At 36.0% G+C, this 20,748-nt stretch overlaps 1 protein-coding gene across 1 annotated transcript; it reads left to right on the top strand.

Annotated features, from left to right (window-relative positions):
• Window positions 1-41: 41 nt before the first annotated feature.
• Window positions 42-19,183, top strand: LOC138327918 (E3 ubiquitin-protein ligase HUWE1-like). The gene is made up of 6 exons (XM_069274374.1): window positions 42-201; window positions 10,646-10,751; window positions 11,026-11,073; window positions 12,714-12,901; window positions 15,242-15,531; window positions 15,835-19,183. The coding sequence occupies exons 1-6, from the start codon at window positions 139-141 to the stop codon at window positions 16,337-16,339; spliced, it is 1,200 nt and encodes a 399-aa protein (XP_069130475.1). The 5' UTR covers window positions 42-138; the 3' UTR covers window positions 16,340-19,183.
• The last annotated feature ends 1,565 nt before the right edge of the window (window positions 19,184-20,748 follow it).

Raw genomic sequence — 20,748 nt, 5'->3', positions numbered from 1 at the left:
CGCAAACTCGGTTAGTCGCGCACTAGCATTTGACCCTTGACATGTGCATACCTAATTAGCAATGTGATAAAATCCGGAGATGCTGCCAGGTTTTGGCAAAATATATTTTCTCTTGTGAAGTACCGAAACGTGTTGAAGATGGAATGTATGTGGTGCTTAATTTTGGTATTGACACTGATCACCAACGGCCATGGAATATTGGTAAGTTATCACGGTCAGATACTGATGTAGATTTCTGCAGAAAAATACATTAAGTACCAGGAAAATAAATCTGTGCAACCTGTTTGGAACCAGAGTTTTAGATACTACTATTGTGAAAAAAATGACTTACATAGATAATTACAATGTGTCAAAAACGGTAAGAATATTAAAGGTAAAATGTTATGCGGGATGCATATGACTTATGAACTTATATTTACGTACTTATATTTAATGAAATTAAATCCTTTTACTAATGTTTCATAATTAACTGTCATTATCAATAAACGAATTTATTAATTGATGAATCAGTTAATACCAAACATTTCCGGACACATCATTGATAATTAGTAAATAACTATATAGTATTTCCCGACTTAGACATTTTCCCTACATCACATGCATGCATATATATTTTGTAGCAATGGTGCTCATGTCGACTGTTCCCCGTTGACAATGTAATCAGAAGATAAACAATGAAATTTTACAAAAATGTATTTTAGATTGATACGTATACTTTATCGTTTTTATTGTACACGTACCGCGAAATCGATTCCAAGTGAATTGAAGACACCCGCATTTCCAGTTCAACTAACTTAGAATATTTCGGTTCCAATATAGATTTGCAACACGAACGAATCGTATGCAGACAGCATCTTCTAGCTTCTATAGAAATCTACGGACACAGAATGCACCACCAAGTCGATTTTGGTAACAAATGCCTTCGAACACGACTATTTTGGGGCCTTATGCATTAAACATGATTAAGTCTTTGGTCGTATTGGGAAGAAATTCAGGAAGATATCGCCCTCTAGGCCATGGGTTAACCAAGGGTATACATCCTCAAACTGCAATGACGTGGACAATCTTAGATGGCTCTTTCAGTCTGTTATAGGAGACAAAGCCACGGTACCGATACTACCGATTTCAATTTCGAAATATACAATGTAGTTTCATAATAAATGTAATTAACACACATGAGCATTCCGTACTCAATCATGTGACACAGAAAGGTCGATGGTACTTTTTTGCGGAAATTGCGGTGCGGCTTCACATGCAATTATCGGATGCGGGCACTTAATGCGCCACCGAATCTTTAATACAGGGACGTGCTCCGTAATAACGAGGATGCCACACAGGGCATAGTAATTTTCCCTTGTGATTAATTTAAGTTTGCAATGAACACATTTCTGGCACCCCACTTTTAACTGTTACGCAATTTACGCTGCTACAACCCACAGTATTCCCATAGTCCACTTTAAGCATACTGGGCACATTTTAAATAAGCGAAACCTCAAACATCATGTACATTAAAAAGAACATTTGATTATTATATATATATATATATATATAGGTTATGGAAGACATTTTTTTTCTTGCAAATATAGTTATCTTTGAAAACTGTAATGTGTTATATGTGCCGTAATTTTCTTACTGACCAATCAAGAAGAGCGTTCATATGTTAATCGCTACCAAAAGTTACAAATCTTACAAATCATTGCTTTTAGTTCTATAAGTATGAACAAGAGCTCAAAAAGAATGTTGGCAGTGATGTCAAAAATCATGTTATTTACGTTTACGCAGTGAAATTAGTACTTTTGGTCAAACCATAAAAACAAGCTGTGGTCTACAATTTTATTTAACATTCGAACGTTCATACATTGTTATTAGTGGTAAAAGTGACGTTTCCATCTAAACATAACTAAAGCATACAAACAAGAATTTTTAGAGAGCAAAAATATGTGTTGTAACTATTATTTATAAGGCCTCATACATTTTTGTCTGTAGCTTCGAATGATTTTCACAGCTTAATGCATCAAAACATTTGGTTTTCAATAGACTAATGACGAAAAAATAGTATGCCAAAAAATTCGCCCGGTTACGGCACATAAACTTCATTTTAACATAGCACTAGTTCCACTCATGACGATGTACTAATTTGGCACGGGATGCCATGACGTCAGTGTCCTATATTTTTTTTAACGTTTAACAACTTAGGAACATATTACATTTGTTAAACCTTTATGGTGTTGCACAAAACCAATCATTTTAAGCTAATTTTTGTCAGAATAATTTGTAAATACTAAAGAGTTAGTTTTCCTCTTTAAACATGAAAAATTTTTGTAGACAATTCTTCCGACGGTGGGTTTTGAGTGCTCAGAAATAATGCCTTCCAATAGATTCTATATTGACTTTCTCCCCTTGTTTACAAGTACATACAATGTAATCAGAAGAAAAACAAAACTGAAAAAGGAAGTTTACAAAAATATATTTTTTTTCGATACAGAAAAAAATTTATCAAGTTTTTCTTTGTAGTACATTTTACCGCTGAAATCGATTCCAAGTGAATTGAAGACACCCGCATTTCCAGTTCAACTAACTTAGAATATTTCGGTTCCAATATAGATTTGCAACACGAACGAATCGTATGCAGACAGCATCTTCTAGCTTCTATAGAAATCTACGGACACAGAATGCACCACCAAGTCGATTTTGGTAACAAATGCCTTCGAACACGACTATTTTGGGGCCTTATGCATTAAACATGATTAAGTCTTTGGTCGTATTGGGAAGAAATTCAGGAAGGTATCGCCCTCTAGGCCATGGGTTAACCAAGGGTATACATCCTCAAACTGCAATGACGTGGACAATCTTAGATGGCTCTTTCAGTCTGTTATAGGAGACAAAGCCACGGTACCGATACTACCGATTTCAATTTCGAAATATACAATGTAGTTTCATAATAAATGTAATTAACACACATGAGCATTCCGTACTCTCAATCATGTGACACAGAAAGGTCGATGGTACTTTTTTGCGGAAATTGCGGTGCGGCTTCACATGCAATTATCGGATGCGGGCACTTAATGCGCCACCGAATCTTTAATACAGGGACGTGCTCCGTAATAACGAGGATGCCACACAGGGCATAGTAATTTTCCCTTGTGATTAATTTAAGTTTGCAATGAAAACATTTCTGGCACCCCACTTTTAACTGTTACGCAATTTACGCTGCTACAACCCACAGTATTCCCATAGTCCACTTTAAGCATACTGGGCACATTTTAAATAAGCGAAACCTCAAACATCATGTACATTAAAAAGAACATTTGATTATTATATATATATATAGGTTATGGAAGACATTTTTTTCTTGCAAATATAGTTATCTTTGAAAACTGTAATGTGTTATATGTGCCGTAATTTTCTTACTGACCAATCAAGAAGAGCGTTCATATGTTAATCGCTACCAAAAGTTACAAATCTTACAAATCATTGCTTTTAGTTCTATAAGTATGAACAAGAGCTCAAAAAGAATGTTGGCAGTGATGTCAAAAATCATGTTATTTACGTTTACGCAGTGAAATTAGTACTTTTGGTCAAACCATAAAAACAAGCTGTGGTCTACAATTTTATTTAACATTCGAACGTTCATACAGTGTTATTAGTGGTAAAAGTGACGTTTCCATCTAAACATAACTAAAGCATACAAACAAGAATTTTTAGAGAGCAAAAATATGTGCTGTAACTATTATTTGTAAGGCCTCATACATTTTTGTCTGTAGCTTCGAATTATTTTCACAGCTTAATGCATCAAAACATTTGGTTTTCAATAGACTAAAGACGAAAAAATAGTATGCCAAAAATTTCGCCCGGTAACGGCACATAAACTTTATTTTAACATAGCACTCGTTCCACTCATGACGATGTACTAATTTGGCACGGGATGCCATGACGTCAGTGTCCTATATTTTTTTTAAACGTTTAACAACTTAGGAACATATTACATTTGTTAAACCTTTATGGTGTTGCACAAAACCAATCATTTTAAGCTAACTTTTGTCAGAATAATTTGTAAATACTAAAGAGTTAGTTTTCTCTGTAAACATGAAAAATTTTGTAGACCGACTTCTTCCGACAGTGCGTTTTGAGTGCGGTATCAGAAATAAATGCCTTCCAATAGATTCTATATTGACTTTCTGGTTTTTCCCTTGTTTACAAGTACATAACCTTCGTGTGTTTGTAGAAAACAAAACTTGAAAAAGGAAGTATACATCGGAAAAATATCTCTTTTTTTCGTTACAGAAAAAAATGAAATGATCAAGTTATTCTTCTGTAGTACATTTTTAATAGTTTTTAGATAGCTCAGCATTGAATCTACGTATTTTGTCACTAACCAGGTCAATAAAAAGACGATATTTGGCGATGGAAATTTTAACATTAGTTTGAATTGATTGGATTGATTTATTGTCCTATTAATAGTCATGGTCATTTAAAGATGTGCTAGGTTTATTTGTGGAGGAAAGTAGGAGTACCCGAAGATAAACCACCGATACCTAGTAATTGCCCCATATGGGATTCATAGCTCATCACCCCCAGAGGTTGAAAGAGGGGGATATGGTACTATGTTGAGATGTTAACTACTGGGCCACCGCGACCATGAGTACTCCGAATTTTTATCGTTACATGTAGGCCTTGTTGTTCCGTCTGCGGTACATTGTGTAATGGTGTCAATCGCGCTTGATTAGAACGAGATTTATAGGGAGGGCAATGCATGTGTGGCCAGAGGTTATAGTTAGTGGTTTCACTAGAACTCGACGTGCCGACCAGCCGGAGATAAGAATGAAACTTTACGTCATAGGTTATCTCAAAACCAGCGCGTAAGTACACGTCAAAAAGATAGTATACAATACACAGAGTTCTAAACAAACTTGTTTACCTCCTATATCTACACGTGTACTTTTATACGTGGTACACAGAAATAAAGTACATAATAACGGGGTATGAGTATCTAATTAAAGGTGTCAAATCCACGCCGGGAGGTGACTTACAGGTGCAATACCTCATTAATGAAGATATAGTATCAAAACAGTACAACCATACTGATTTGTCACTCTACATCACAGGGATTTGGCAAAGAGTTTGGGGTCAATTTACTGATTTATAGGGTGACAGCTGTATTTAAACGGACTATGCATGGGTTTGAATGCGTGTGAGTTCCCTGTGATCACCACTTATACAGGTGTTTATGTACAAGCTGATTCGTTTACATTTTATTTCAAATTTCACAATGCAAGGTTTATCTCCAAAACAGAATTTCAATCACTAGTAAGGAAGGGTCATTGAAACTTTCCCCATGACAGTTACTATCCACTGTGATTGCCGTTATACCATTTCCACCCTTTTGAATTACTATCGCTCCCGCAACTCTGCACCCACTTCTCCGTAAATATGGCCTTCTGGAGGACAGCTCTAGTTTTAGTTGTTAATGTATCCTCATCTGGGTTATGCAAATAAGGAAATGTCTTCAGACGATTTCTTCCGTTTAGCAAAAGCAATATGCATGTATAATTAGAGCGTTACATAACACGGAATTTTGTAACACGAGCCTTTTAACCTTGGCAACGTTCTTTATCACATGATGGCTTGCAAATTAGAGGAGGCCAATGTTTATCTGGGTCATTGTTTCCCAAATTCAAATGCTTTTATTGCTTTATTTTTTAACTCATCTGCATATCTTAAATATCAACGAATGTAAGTGGCATACATATTGATTTTCTCAACGTATTTGCATTGAACAAAAAAGTTACTCAACAGATTTAGCTCTTTCACGTTTATATTGTCCTACCTTCCTATGTTATTATTATTAGTCTCTTATCATTATTTGTTTGCCTAATATATGTAAGGCAGTGGTGTAGGAAGATGAAACGAAATAGGGCGGGGGGGGGGGGGGCAAAGTTCCTCAATATTTCGTAACCTCCCCCCCCCTCCGCGCTCCCCGCACGCGCAGGAGATACTTTGTATACTTTATTTCGTATATCATTACATATAATCCTTGTAAACATCTATAGATAGTGACGTCGCTAACAGAAAGTTAATGATTACGCAAATTAGTTTGCGAGCGCCGAAGTCTTGAGATTTTGGATGTTTGCGGTCCAGAGGTATTCCCCTGGAAAAAATACGATTTAGAATGGCTGAGATGAGTTTTACGATGCTTTTGGATGAATTTTGCGAGCGCCGAATTTTTGTATTTTTGTGGGTCCGGGGTCCCCCCCCCGGGGTCCCCCCCCCCCCCCACACACCTTGAAAAAAATAATTCGATTTAGAATGGCTGAGATGAGTTTTACGATGTATTTTGATGAACTTGAGAGCGCCGAGGGCGCGAGATTTTGTTGTTTGGGGGGTCCGGGAGTCTCCCTGGTAAAAAATAATATTACGATTTTGAATGGCTGATATACAATGTATTTTAATGATTTTAAAGTGTTCTTAACACATTAATTTTTCAATTAAAATTACCTGCATTCAGAAAAATGATAATTGTGAATGTCGTCATACCATTATGCAACCCTGCTCGATCTGAACATACCGAATTCAAACCATCGGTACATTGTTGTGTAACTCAAAATAATAATGAATGAATTGTCTTCCTAAGACATATACACAAGTTAATCTTTTAAGAGACATTTTTTGAAATAGTATAATACTTGATGGACATTTTTAGTCTAGTTTGTGTGTATTGAATTTTCATTATTAAAGGTTTGAATATTACGTGCCTGAACGTTTTAGGAAACGCGCCGCGCAGCGGAAAATTTTCTTAAATGAAGTACAAAATATGTGCAGGAGGACCCTTTTTTCTTTAAAATGTGCATTTTTAGAACATTTCACTCGGCGAAATGGGGCGGGGGGTGCAAAAAGACATGTTTGCCCCCCCCTGCTTCCTACGCCCCTGTAAGGAAAACAAAACTAAAAAAAACTAATAATATAGGTAGGTTTAGCGGATTAACGTTTATAGTGCTTAAAAGTGTGACTAGCTTAAACGTATATGATCTTTTCTAACAACATGTCTTTATTTCATTTAAACGAGATATACATCACTCTTCTAGCCGAGTCGGGTGTGTTTGGTGTTGATAACTGTTGATAATTAAGGAATTGCTTCACCTCAAATTCTCCATAGAAAACATTACAAATTTTAAATTCCTTATGTTAGAAATTTTCCTTGATTTGTGTAATGCTTTCCAATGGATAATTTATAGTAAAATAATTCCTTAAAGTAAGGAATGCTCATTACACTGAGTCCTGGTTGTGCAGCCATCCTCATACAAAGGACTACCTACTGTAATCAGTATACCTCAGCCACCCATCCAACTCTATCATATAAAACTGTTTTGATTGACGGAAATAACTATAGCGAATAATCAAACCATGCCTTCACTTTGTTACAACTTCCAGAGCTACGTCAAACCAAAGTTTTAGCAAGACAAGACATCTCATAAAGTACAGGATGTTTCATAACAACAACAGTTAAAAAAAATAAAAACAAATGAACAAACAAACTAAAAAAATTCCTTGAAATCGGTAGTTAGATCAGTTAAACATAGTACATGTAATCAAACCAATTTCAATTCTTTATATATTTAGTTGTAGATTTATGGGACAAGAGAATGATCCTAACCGTGTAGACAAAGTGTAGTATCTAATGATCATGACAATCTGTTACATTATCAAGACACACATAGATACCTTACACGGTCATATGATATAAATTTAACAATAGAAAGTACAAGAAGACAATAATATTATTATAAAGTTGAACACAATAAACCTTCAGCGAGCGGAGGCCAAAAGCGGAGGATTCTAGTGAGGTTTGGTCATGATGATCAAAACTACCATTTGTAAGGACCCCCCCCCCCCCCCCCCCCCCCCCGTGTTCCCTGGAACATACCGCTGATATCACTTCTTTGATCCATAGTTGTAGTTTTACACAAGCTGTTCATGCACACATAATAATATTCTGTCAATTCATGTGATTTCGGAAATGATGTCATTTTTTATGAATAATGTCATCTTCAAAGACAGTCTCATTTATTTTATCAGAAATTTTATAAAACAAAGATTCAAAATGTAATATCGGTACTAATGTAAGACATCTATCTGCTGAAAATCCTCATTAATTGGAGTTAAATTGTTGGAATAATGATTTGGAATCTATGTGATCGAAGATAGATTGGCGAAAAAGAACATATCACTTATATGATGGTATTATCAATGATAGCTATAAGTAATGTCATTCAAACAAATTGATTATATTTTTGTACATTTAACTTATTATCAGTTTTTCATTTAGAAGTTGTCTTAATATTGAGTCGAATCATGTTTTTTAAACACTATGAATGCAATGAACTCTCTCCGTACGTTGTATATTAGATTCGATGAAATTCTCCCGTATTATATATCATTTTACTGTAAGGCAAAAAATCTACTGGTTTACGGTATCAAGAGATTCTCTCTATTCAAACAGGACTGATGTTTTTTCCTTAAAAGCGTTAGATAAAGCAAAATTTTACTTCACGGCATTGTTCTGTTATCTTGAGGAATATGGCTGATATGTCATATTTGAAGGCTCCCAAAATTTTATCATGTCAAATTGCGTACGTGATATCGATCCAGCGGTATTCTGGCATCAATTCCTGTCTCTCGAGACTCGTCAATACAAATACCTACAGTCAATATGAATTGTTTGGAAACCACTGACACTAAATTTGATCGAAAGTAAATACGAAGTCTGTATCGGATATTGAGGAAGCCGAATTCCCAACGGCCATTACGTGAAACGCCATGATTGCGATATCCGATGGAATGTCAGCTGCAATCAGAACACCTCACCTCGATTCTCTATGGACTCGACTATATTTACAAGGTAGCGTGTTGGGCTTAGGGTATTGTTCGGGGAAAGTTTGACAGCCTGAAGACCTGATGTTGAACTATACACTTTGAAGGCATTCCACAGCAATGCGGACAGTGCTAGTTTTGCTAATGGTCTCTTGACGCAAACTTAAAGTGCGTAATCTTTAAATTGAAAAAGAATCCATTAAGCATCTATTACAAAAGACAAAACATCAGTGAAATTGTAATTAAATCTTCAACAAAACAGTGGTCACATGATGGGAAGTGGCTCTTCTTACAAGATATAACTGATTTTATAAGTAATATAATCAAATGTATAACCCCATTTATAAGTTGGTATAAACTTTGAAAAGGAAATTACAGGAAGTCGTTTCATTCTTGTAACTAATATTGCAAATAACGCCAGGAGGAAAAATAATGCAATATAATATTACATGTATAACAGAAAGTCATTAAAATAGTGGGCCGCTAATGCAGAGCTCACTGTAGGATATCCAATTGGTTATGATTTGAAACCTTATATAACAATCATTTGATTAAAACATAGTATTATGTTGTAAAATTATATTTTTAATTACCGTTTTCTAACTGCATTACAAAATGATTTCCGCAATGTTAATCCCGTGCATCATCGTAGATACACTAACTGGCGCGTGTTGTTGGAATCTCCTACTGTAATGGAGTCTCTTTTGATATTTACAAACATCTTTTCTCTTGTCTGTGTTTATATTATGATATTGATCACAAGAATGATTATTTCCTCTCCCCCTTTATTGTTTCCAACATTTTCCTTATACAGTACCATACTTTGATGAACTTCAGCTTGAAACATTCTTCAATAAGCATGGAATGTGATTGATCCATCCCTCTAACCGATTTTGTTTATGATCATTTTGGCAGCCCTTTATCCATGTAAGCTACATGCCAAATAAAACGTGTAAGGGTAAATTGTTATTGTCAAGTAGATGCTGAAAATGTAAATTGTTTCCACACATAATGCTGGGCAAAAGACAACCGTGACAGGTCACCCGACACTTGACCTGTACTTGAAATTGTACAATATAAGAAATTGTATGCTTTTTTTAAAGTAACCACCCTGATATGTCATATCTTAAGATTTCTATTATGTTTAAGATGTCATTAATTAAGCTGTGTTTCTGTTTTTGTCATTTCAGTTTTTCCAACATTTTCCCGGACATTACAAACATCACTTACGTTTAGATTTTGTTTTGCTTTAAATGTGATTATCTTTTTATCTTGTTTTGTAGTTTTTCTCGGTTAGTTTGTCGTGGGAGTAATTTGCGTCTTTTTGTTGTTCTAGATGCGGAAGTGCATGTTCTCAGCATACGCCTTATCTATACTTCTAGTAATGCCTTGTCATATATATGTATATAAGTTAGAAAAGTCGGAAATCCACAGGAAAAACCCTAGGTTCTACAAACGACATGCATACATCCGGCTGTACTCGGGACAGGAGTACCGGTATTGCTTACCAATTCAACTAGCAACTTTAATCACCTCTTTCGGACATCATTAGCAAGACTTTATTTACAAATCAAAAAATGGTTATTTTAAAAGATAAAATGGCAATATTTTATAGTAAATTAAAGATATAGTTTGCGGTTTTAGGTCGACTTAATATCTAAAAAAAAAAAAAAACATAACAAAAGTGCCCGTCTTTAAATTCCTGAGTGATTATAAAACATATTTTCACCTGTACATGTACCACAATTCAAAATGCTGATACATTATGCTATTTCAGTCTCCAGAAGAATTCATGAAAACAGCCTTTACTATAAAATCGACTGAAGAATTTTTCAACAAATATGTCAGACTGAACGGATCACGAATCAACATTACCCATCTACGTAAGTGATATCAACACAAAAACACACTCACGAAATCATACAAAACTTTAGAAAAAGAATATCTTTGTCCGTGATGTGTAAGAAATATTGACAAATTTTAATTACTGTTACCGAGCGATTTTCACGAACTAATTTCATTTCTAACGACATTTTACGGTAGTTCAATTTTGCCATCCATAGTTAACTTATTCTATATTTTGTTCTTATGTATTATGAAGTGATGCTTTTGTATTTTATACTATTTTATACAATAATATACTGTGTTTTTTGACAGAGGGTGAATCAGGAGGAGAGACTGGAGATAAGATGTTAGTCGGTGGAGGTAGGTAGTTCGACGTATTATATATACTGTATTATTCAACATACAATAACTTGAACGTGAAATATCAGTGGGTACTTTTTTCGTGGGATTGAAATTATTTCGTAGGTAGAAATATTTGTGGTTTATTTCTTTAATTGTTTTATATTCATGGTTTCATTTCAACAACGAAAACAACGTTTATTCACAAAGAAAATGTCATCAAAAATGTACATACACTACTGTACAGGTGACAAAAATGTACATACACTACTGTACAGGTGACAAAAATGTACATACACTACTGTACAGGGGACAAAAATGTATATACACTACTGTACAGGGGACAAACATGTACATACACTACTGTACAGGGGACAAAAATGTACATACACTACTGTACAGGGGACAAAAATGTACATACACTACTGTACAGGGGACAAAAATGTACATACACTACTGTACAGGGGACAAAAATGTACATACACTACTGTACAGGGGACAAAAATGTACATACACTACTGTACAGAAGACAAAAATGTACATACACTACTGTACAGAGGACAAAAATGTACATACACTACTGTACAGGGGACAAAAATGTACATACACTACTGTACAGGGACAAAATGTACATACACTACTGTACAGGACACAAAATGTACATACACTACTGGGGACAACAAACATGTACACTACTGTACAGGGACAAAAATGTACATACACTACTGTACAGGGGACAAAAATGTACATACACTACTGTACAGGGGACAAAAATGTACATACACTACTGTACAGGGGACAAACATGTACATACACTACTGTACAGGGGACAAAAATGTACATACACTACTGTACAGGGGACAAAAATGTACATACACTACTGTACAGGGGACAAAAATGTACATACACTACTGTACAGAAGACAAAAATGTACATACACTACTGTACAGAAGACAAAAATGTACATACACTACTGTACAGGGGACAAAAATGTACATACACTACTGTACAGAAGACAAAAATGTACATACACTACTGTACAGGACAAATGTACATACACTACTGACAGGACAAAAATGTACATACACTACTGTACAGGGGACAAATATGTACATACACTACTGTACAGGGGACAAAAATGTACATACACTACTGTACAGAAGACAAAAATGTACATACACTACTGTACAGAAGACAAAAATGTACATACACTACTGTACAGGGGACAAAAATGTACATACACTACTGTACAGGGGACAAAAATGTACATACACTACTGTACAGGGGACAAAAATGTACATACACTACACTACTGTACAGGGGACAAAAATGTACATACACTAAGAACATGAAATTACTTTAATATGCCATGTATTTACGATTAAATGTTTTTCAAGGTTAAAAACATCCCATCTGATGTGTAATTACAAACAAAACCAAAAAGAAAAGTAACGTTTCTTTACTATAGTTAGTAAATGAAATATAAACGTTTATTATCTTCGTGCGATTTGTTTATTTTAAAACTAAATTGCGGAATTTGTTCACGCTGTAATGTTTTCCTTTCTTTGATATTAAGGATTCAGTTGGCACCCTGCTTTGTCATTGATTGTATGGCAAAAAAATGAAGTGTTTAGCCTGCAGTATCATATTTTTTCTTCCAGAGGAGATAGTAATGGCTGAGTATGATCCCTGCACTCCTCGCCCTGCTACCCAGGTTTTCGGGGGAGATAGTCCTGACGCCAATGTCATGTACTGGCCGCCGTGTACCCGGACCATGAAGTGTGGAGGCTGTTGCACCAACAGTATGATGACCTGTGTACCTACACAGATATCTATCACACCAATGCAGGTGAGATGTCCTAACAAGGAAGACTATACACAGAAAAAATAGTATTAATCAACATGAATTTGGTAAAACGAGAAAGGTGCTTTCCTCATCAACAGGTCACACATCGGTAATAAGGGTGAACTTGGGCTGTATGACATAGCTACCAATGCAATAAAACTTTGTAACGTCACTGCGTAAACACAAGTATTCAACGAATGAATGAATGAATCAATCAATCAATCATTTCTTTTATTCCTCATCAATTAGATTTACACAAAAAATCCCCTATGTTTATATCTTACATTACACGTTAGGTTTTTCATCGGGTAGTTTGACACTTGTAAATTCTAATTAAAGTACATTCTAGAGAAACTTTACATTCTTGTGAAACCACTGGATGTAATCATCAAAATTTCTATTCCGTCATTTAAGAAAAGTTCCTGTGATTGTAGCTTATTCTTGAATGCTTCACAATCCATTCCAAGTAAAATTCTCAAAAAATGGTCATGCGAAAGATTATCTATATAAGTACATACTTCGGGTCCATATGTCGCGAGAACCTTTGTAATGATATTAACTCTGTCCGCTTTTGTAAAGTGGTACTTAGAAGTGAAATGGAGAATGGGATCTATATACGGTTCCTTTTCGTCTATGCAGAATTGATTTGCAGTTGTGGTTTTCTTCTAACCTATTTCTCAAAATGGCGGGTTATCATAATTGTAATAAACGTCGAAGTATTAGAGAAAAATACTCTTTCGCATGTGGGTATGAAAAATAGGGATATTCTCCCTTCGGATTCACAAAATGCTGGGGTTTTACTATATTTTGTAACCCTCGGGTAGAATACCCCATATGTACATGTACTGTACTTAGAGACAAAGATCCTCCTTCGATGAACATTTAGAAATGTTGATCTCATCGAAGGTATTCAACCATCAACCTCCCTCTTAACCTATGTTTCCTTATAATGCTGATATTTCGTATATGTCCGTACTAAACAAACAAGTTTATCACTATCATAATTTTCACTATGTTACGTAGCCGAGACAGTTTTTCACTATCAAAGTTTTTATTTTGTGATTACAATAAAATGAAGATATATACGTACCCTAGCCCGAGATACTCTGGCGCTGACACCAGACTTGGACATTATGACTAATAGACGTCTGGTTTAGGGCCAGAGTGCACTGCTATATCAAAACGTGGAAATAACCGACACCGTCTGGTATCGTGCCAGGTCATCTCCGATTCAGACTACTTACAAAATATTGCCACCGAGAATCGCCACCTACCTTGGTCTTTTCAACAAATGAATATTTTATCTACTCATAGTCATCCTTTTCATCACGCATGCATGTTCTATTGTTTCAACACAGTAGTTTCTTTTCCGCAACTTAAAATTTCCCTCGTCGTAGTCGACATTTTCTCGTAGTATGCAAATCAACTTTAATCTCGACGGACTGCAATATTTGGGTAGATAATATTCCTTTGATGGAAGACCAAGGTTAGTGGTGCTTTTCGGTAGTCAGTCCGAATCGGAGATGACCTGGCCCGATACCAAACGGTGTCTGCTAATTCCACGTTTTGATATAGCAGTGCGCTCTGGCGCTAAACCAGACATCTATCTGTCATGATGTCTGAGTCTTGTGTCAGGGCCAGAGTATATCGGGCTATACGTACCCAGGATCACGAGAAAAATACGAGTTTGAAATCAAATTGCGCTTTTGTTTGATGCAAATAGTTCCTATTATTCTGTCAATAATACAGTAATTGGGACAGTTTATACGACAAAACGTGATAATGGATAAACTGACAGTGACTGTGTGGGGGTTTAGTGGATGCCAAGTGGAACACTAGATGTTTCAATAGTGATTTGTGGAAGGAAATATCTTAATAACTATACCAACTAGTAATTGAACGCTTACTCTGAAAAACAATGGCAATTCAGCAGTAAAGGCATTAAAATGCCACATTTTCATAAATATGAGTTATACATGTATGTGACAGCTTGGATCAGTGTTTTTATTTGTTTTGTTATAAATTATTTACGCCATGCCTTTGTCTTGTGTCGGGTAGAATAAAAGTATTGATTAAATCGAGTACAGTATGCATGCATATAGAAATGTTTTCGTGCTATTTTTTTCTGATGAATGTCAGTTGCATATGGCACGCTGATCAAAACATTTGAAATTCTTTAAGTGCATTGTTATTTCAAGTGTCAAGGGTCAAAGAACGAAAACTGACATTTCTATTGTTTATAAAACAAAATGTACTTTCCAGATTTTTTAAATTTATTTTTACTCGGCCATTTATGTTGTTGTTGTGGCTTTTTTAATATAATTTTTACTTTTATATATGTAGACGGCGAAGACTCGCCTTCCCAGTCCAGGATCTCCTTTCTTCGAGTTCATGGGAATGGAGACGGAGTTGGTTGAGGAACACCTGGAGTGTGAACCTCGATGTACTGTTCAGCCCAGCGACTGCAACATGATGCAGGAGTACTCAGAGCTTGACTGTAAATGTGTCTGTCTCAACGACCACCCGTGTTCTTCAGGGAATCACTTCTTTGACGAAACCCGCTGTCAGTGTCGCTGTATCAATGAACTCCCGTGTGGCGGAACACACACCATCTTCGATCATGAAGCTTGCAGGTATGGATGCAACGTATAGGGATTGATATTGGTGCAAACTTAAAATGATAAAGGTTAACGACGTTAACTTAACCTATAGAGCACTTCTTTGTTCGCAAGAACAAAAAATACCCATGCATATCAACCATCTAGCCGGTATATTTATAGAAATACATATTCAGCGCAAAATTTGTTAAGCGGGTGCATAAACAATAATCATTCACTAGTATATGCAATAACCCTTTTACCTTATCATTTTCATGTTTTGTGGTTATTGGAAAGAACACCGACAGTAAATTTATATTCATTTTTTTCTCATTAAAGGTGCCGCGTGATGACGATTCATGAGATTAACCAGGTCCTCCTAGCAGGAGGTTTGACGTTTGAGGAGATTCAAGCTTTGATGAGCCAAACAAACAGCAACACGGACACTTCGTCTACGATCACCGAAACTACGGCAACTCCTCAACCAACCACGACATCAGAAGCTGCAACCACCACCACCACTACCACCAATCAACCAACAACTACTACCACCACTGAACCGTCTACCACCACCACATCAACCACTACACAAGCTACCACTACCACTCCAGCTCCTACTACCACCACAACCACCACTACTACCACCACTAGACCGCTCACTCCACAGGAGCTATGCGAACGTAAGCCATGTCGAGTGAACTATTCACCCGTGCTGCTTTCAAATGGAATATGTCACTGTATGTTGGATTTCTCTCGTTACTCCATCAGTTTGCACAGTTTGGGTGGCATAAGGTTTCGCAGAGAGTTGGCCCGCAGAAGAAGGGCTGCCAAGTCACATAATTAGAATCTGCATTCTAGAACGTGCGTGCATTTCTTTTGCAGTGCTCAAGGACTTGTGTTATACATTCCATTGACAGGCATTAGAATACGACAGAACCTATTAGGAGGGAATAATGTGGATACCATAAACTGAGGCTGTGATTCTTCTTTACTTATTTAAGTCAGAAATGTATCTTCTATGTGTTAAGAGTGAGATAATAATTCTGTCTAAATGTATTTATTGACACTGACTTTGTACATAATCTAATTTGTGAGTGAGATATAAATTCGTCAATAGGATGTGATCATCTTATTTTCTAAGCTGAAGAAGTAGTGGAATGTTCTCTAGCTTACTGGGTCGGCGAAAAATGACCGAAAACATGTTGATATCATTGTTGAAGATAATCATTATCATGGAAGTTGTTCTAGGACGTAAAGCTGTTGCGGATTTTAGGCAGTATATAGGCCTATGTAGTATTTATGATGTCTATATCCCTCATTTAACTCAATAGAGTACAAGAAAACAGCCTGTGTGAATTGGTAAGATGGAATATACGATAGGAAATTGAAAGCAAAAATCTGAAAACATATAAAATGAAATAGTACAACTGACTGTACAACTGACTGTTCAACCCAATTACCGTTTTCTAATGTTTTATAAGAACGAAACCAGCATTAAAGTTTGTCACTTTAACGACATGGCGACCGTAGCTACCAATGAATTAGTGTATAACACTGTTGGTGGATTGGAGTGTAAATATGTGAATTTTGCTATGGCCAGTTTTATTCATTCTGAAAGTTGAAAGGTTTGGAAAGTATACTATATACATATATATACTAATGTTCTTTTGAAAATAAATATGAAGGATAACAGAACAACGTCTATTAAATTCATTTCATGTTATAAAACTAGTATGGGTCTTCGTCATGGGGATATTTAGTACTCATAAAAAACCAGATTGACGGAACAGCTATATTCTAAGTAGTTCGTTGATTTAAAAGAGACAACAGCCATTGTCTCTTTCTTATATAAAGTATTTCGTGTATTTCGTACATTCCTTTCACCCAAATGGTGAAGGTGGTCTGTCCTTCGACTTGCATGGGTTTATTGATTTTTCAGTGGGTTTTTTTTCACTCGACACATACAAAATAACGAACAAATCAACATCTTGATCATTGTTTGAAAAGAATAGTTTCTGTTCTATTATATCTTAAAAGCAATTTGAGAAGTTTTCAACGACAGGTATTAAAAACGACCAAATATAAATAACCTGATTCAAATCTATACAAAATCAGAAAATAGAAGACGGCCATCGCTTACTAAGAAGTTACGAACTTTTAAGAAGCATCGAATGCATATATATCTTATAACAGAATACTTATAGCAAGTCCGGGTTTACTAAAAGTTAAAGTATTGGTCAATATAGTTGTCGAGCAATAACAACAGAATGGACGGACACCCAACAACTTTCCATCCGTAAGTGCGGAGAGGCTATGTACAGTACTTCAACCACAGAAGAAAATACCATTGGACACGCATTTAACATCAATGCAAACAATTTGCCAGTCAAATATCGGGCCTAATTTACTAACGGCAGCGTCAAGAGGTGGCGAAGTAGTGGTCGATGCCGATATTTAGCAACTGACGTATATGTTGTGAATGAACATCATTAACAATTCGATATATATAACAATGAATAAGTTCTAATTGCGCTAACTGATCAAATGATGTCCAGGCCGGAAAAAGTCGATTTCCTGTCACATTGTATTTACAATTTTGTCTATTCAATGATCATCATCAGAACCACAGGAACTGGGCACGAAACACAACTCAAATAGCTTTGATACTCTAAATGATTTACATCATTATAACACATATATATGTCCAAACCTCTGTGTTAGGGTTCATGCCAAGTCCCTGTGCTAATGCATGTCTCGTCACTCGATCCAACAAACTGGGGTCACTGTAGGGCGTGATATGACTTACTTCATCAAGCTCAAATTATTTCCCGTCATATTAGTCTACTTACAGAATGACGTCCTCTTTAGCGATAATTTTTCATTAGATGTTTGACAACGTCTTCAATACATCATTAATGGACAGTTCTAATATCAGATGATGTCAAACAGTGAAATTGTCACAAACCAATTTCCTGTGCAAATGGTCAAACCATGACATACGACCTGAAGTACCCTTAACTTAGACCGTTCGTATGCAGATGTCGAAATATAGCGTTAATAAAATGACAAATAGCATATCAACTGTGGCTTTAAAATGAATGACGATCAGTTACAGGCCATCTTACGAAGATGGAAATGACGCTAAGGATAGGAAGAAGTCCTTATTATAGCGATGTTGTGTCCATTTTGTCCAATTTATAATGCATAAACGGTGTGACTTTATTTAATATTATGAATCAATAAAAACTATTCAACTCAATTAAATAATGATCTACTAGTATTCATCTTAGAAAGAACCTAATTATCTTTTTTTTCATCATCACAAATAAAGTAATGTGACGAATTGGCAAGTATAAACTACAAAAATGAAGTCAAAGGTTGTTTAGTGATCCCGGAACCCGCCCTCACTAACATCCATAAATACATGAAACATTCTAAACAATCAAGAAACATCCACGAAGATCATTTAGGTACAAAATCCCTGGCTCTGTGTACCTTATCTACCGTGGTGGTGTGTGTCTTGTATTGAGGAACAGACTCAATGGTGTCATAGAACAGTTTTACTTTCAGAAATTAAGAACTCTTACTCTGTTATGATTTTAATGCTATGATCAAAAGCTATCATGACTAAATAAAGAATCCATACTTTCGGAACAATAAAGAGATGCAGCTTTGTTGTTGGCACAGACATTTTGTTGTTTTTATGCCTTAGAAATCATTACTAGGTACACGAGAGCTAACGATCGGATGTATTCAGTATGCGTGGCTTTCTCCGTCCCTGCTTAATACAACATTACCAATTCATTGCATTTGGTGGCGTTGAGATGCATTCATATCAATGTCTTGGTACTTCATTTTGCTTGCTGTACTAACTCGATGTTACTTAATATTTTCAAAAACTGACAAGTGATTTTGATTTCTACGACTAGTATAATGTAGGTAAGAAGGCCATATAGTGAGGAGATTTTTGCAATATCTTTGTATCAATGAAGAATAATTGCATATAAATAACGAATGGACATGGGTTCCACGGTTCTCGTTTAACTATTTTGCGGCTATCTATACCAGAAATAGCCTCGAGTTTCCAGTAGCTCATCTGACAAGGAAACCTGTCAAATTGGAAACTAAAGAGGGCATAATGTGTTCCGACAGAGAATTCGGCGTAAGTGAATAACAATGTCACCACAGGGCTGTTTAGGAGATCATTAAGACAATCCAGATAAAAATCGATACGAGGCAATTAGGGCCAGCATGATTAGGTGTAGGATCACACAGTAGAAGGCACTAACGACCTAGTGTATGGCCAATGAGGGACGCGACCTTCGACACGCAAACCAAAATGACAATTTCTACTCAAAATTGGTTGGTTTACTTTGCGTTGGATCTATCTAGCGTGCAATGGTAACTCCGAACCACAGAGAAAATCGGCCAAGGACAGTTTGGTTACTGGGTGATCACACTTTCAGCGAGTGCCCGTAATAAGGTTACATCGTGCTCGCATTTCATCATTAATTTGATAAGCGAACGGAGAACTTTGACCCACAACTTGCAACGGAGAGAAACATTCAGGCTCCGATTATTTGAAATACGGTGCGCGTGGTATTGAAGTCTGAATAATTATAAACAACCAATGAATCCTTAACTAGAGAAATTTTCTTAAAAGCTGTAAATTATGGTTTCTGTTATACAAGAAACGAATGTAATTTATACTAATGAATGTCCAAAAATGAACTTGCACTTTGGAATATTTAACCTTTAGTCTACCACTACATCTTAAGATAAAGGTGAGCATTGAAATTTAGCGTGGATCGACGAATACAAGTTCCAAATTAATCACTCTTAGAATTATTTTAAGGACCAAGACAAAATTAGTGATAAATTATCATGTTTTATTATCCTCGATACTCCAGTGGTTACTATCATTGTCCTTTACCACCTCTGGACTATGTCATAGCGGAAACTGGAGATAGTTCAGGAAAAAACCACTAACCAATCACTTATCTGCAGACTTCTTTTGATGATTTGAGACGGTAACGCCCGACTATTAAGCCCTTGTCAACTAGTGTACCGTTATTCACTACGTCGATTTCGAGATGCCAAACGATGTGGATAAAGTACGTACATCTACGCTCATTTAGAGCCACCTTCGGGCGATTTCTTTTGGCTTACGTCAAAGAACCAAACTACTTGACGGGGCTAAAATGATCAGTCGTTAGCCACATTAGACAGGTGGGCGTTATGTAGTGCCATTAT

The sequence above is a fragment of the Argopecten irradians genome, chromosome 7, assembly GCF_041381155.1.
Source record: "Argopecten irradians isolate NY chromosome 7, Ai_NY, whole genome shotgun sequence".
Taxonomy (NCBI): Eukaryota; Metazoa; Mollusca; class Bivalvia; order Pectinida; family Pectinidae; genus Argopecten; species Argopecten irradians.
The sequence above is the reverse complement of the archived record's forward strand: the minus strand, read 5'-3'. Positions and strand labels throughout refer to the sequence as shown.

What these genes read in the sequence shown, in the direction of transcription:
- LOC138327918 (XM_069274374.1), top strand. Translation starts at nt 139, where the DNA reads ATGGAATGTATGTGGTGCTTAATTTTGGTATTGACACTGATCACCAAC. An exon ending in AATCAACATTACCCATCTAC is followed by an intron (nt 10,752 to 11,025) that starts GTAAGTGATATC and finishes GTTTTTTGACAG; the next exon opens with AGGGTGAATCAGGAGGAGAG. An exon ending in TTCGATCATGAAGCTTGCAG is followed by an intron (nt 15,532 to 15,834) that starts GTATGGATGCAA and finishes TTCTCATTAAAG; the next exon opens with GTGCCGCGTGATGACGATTC.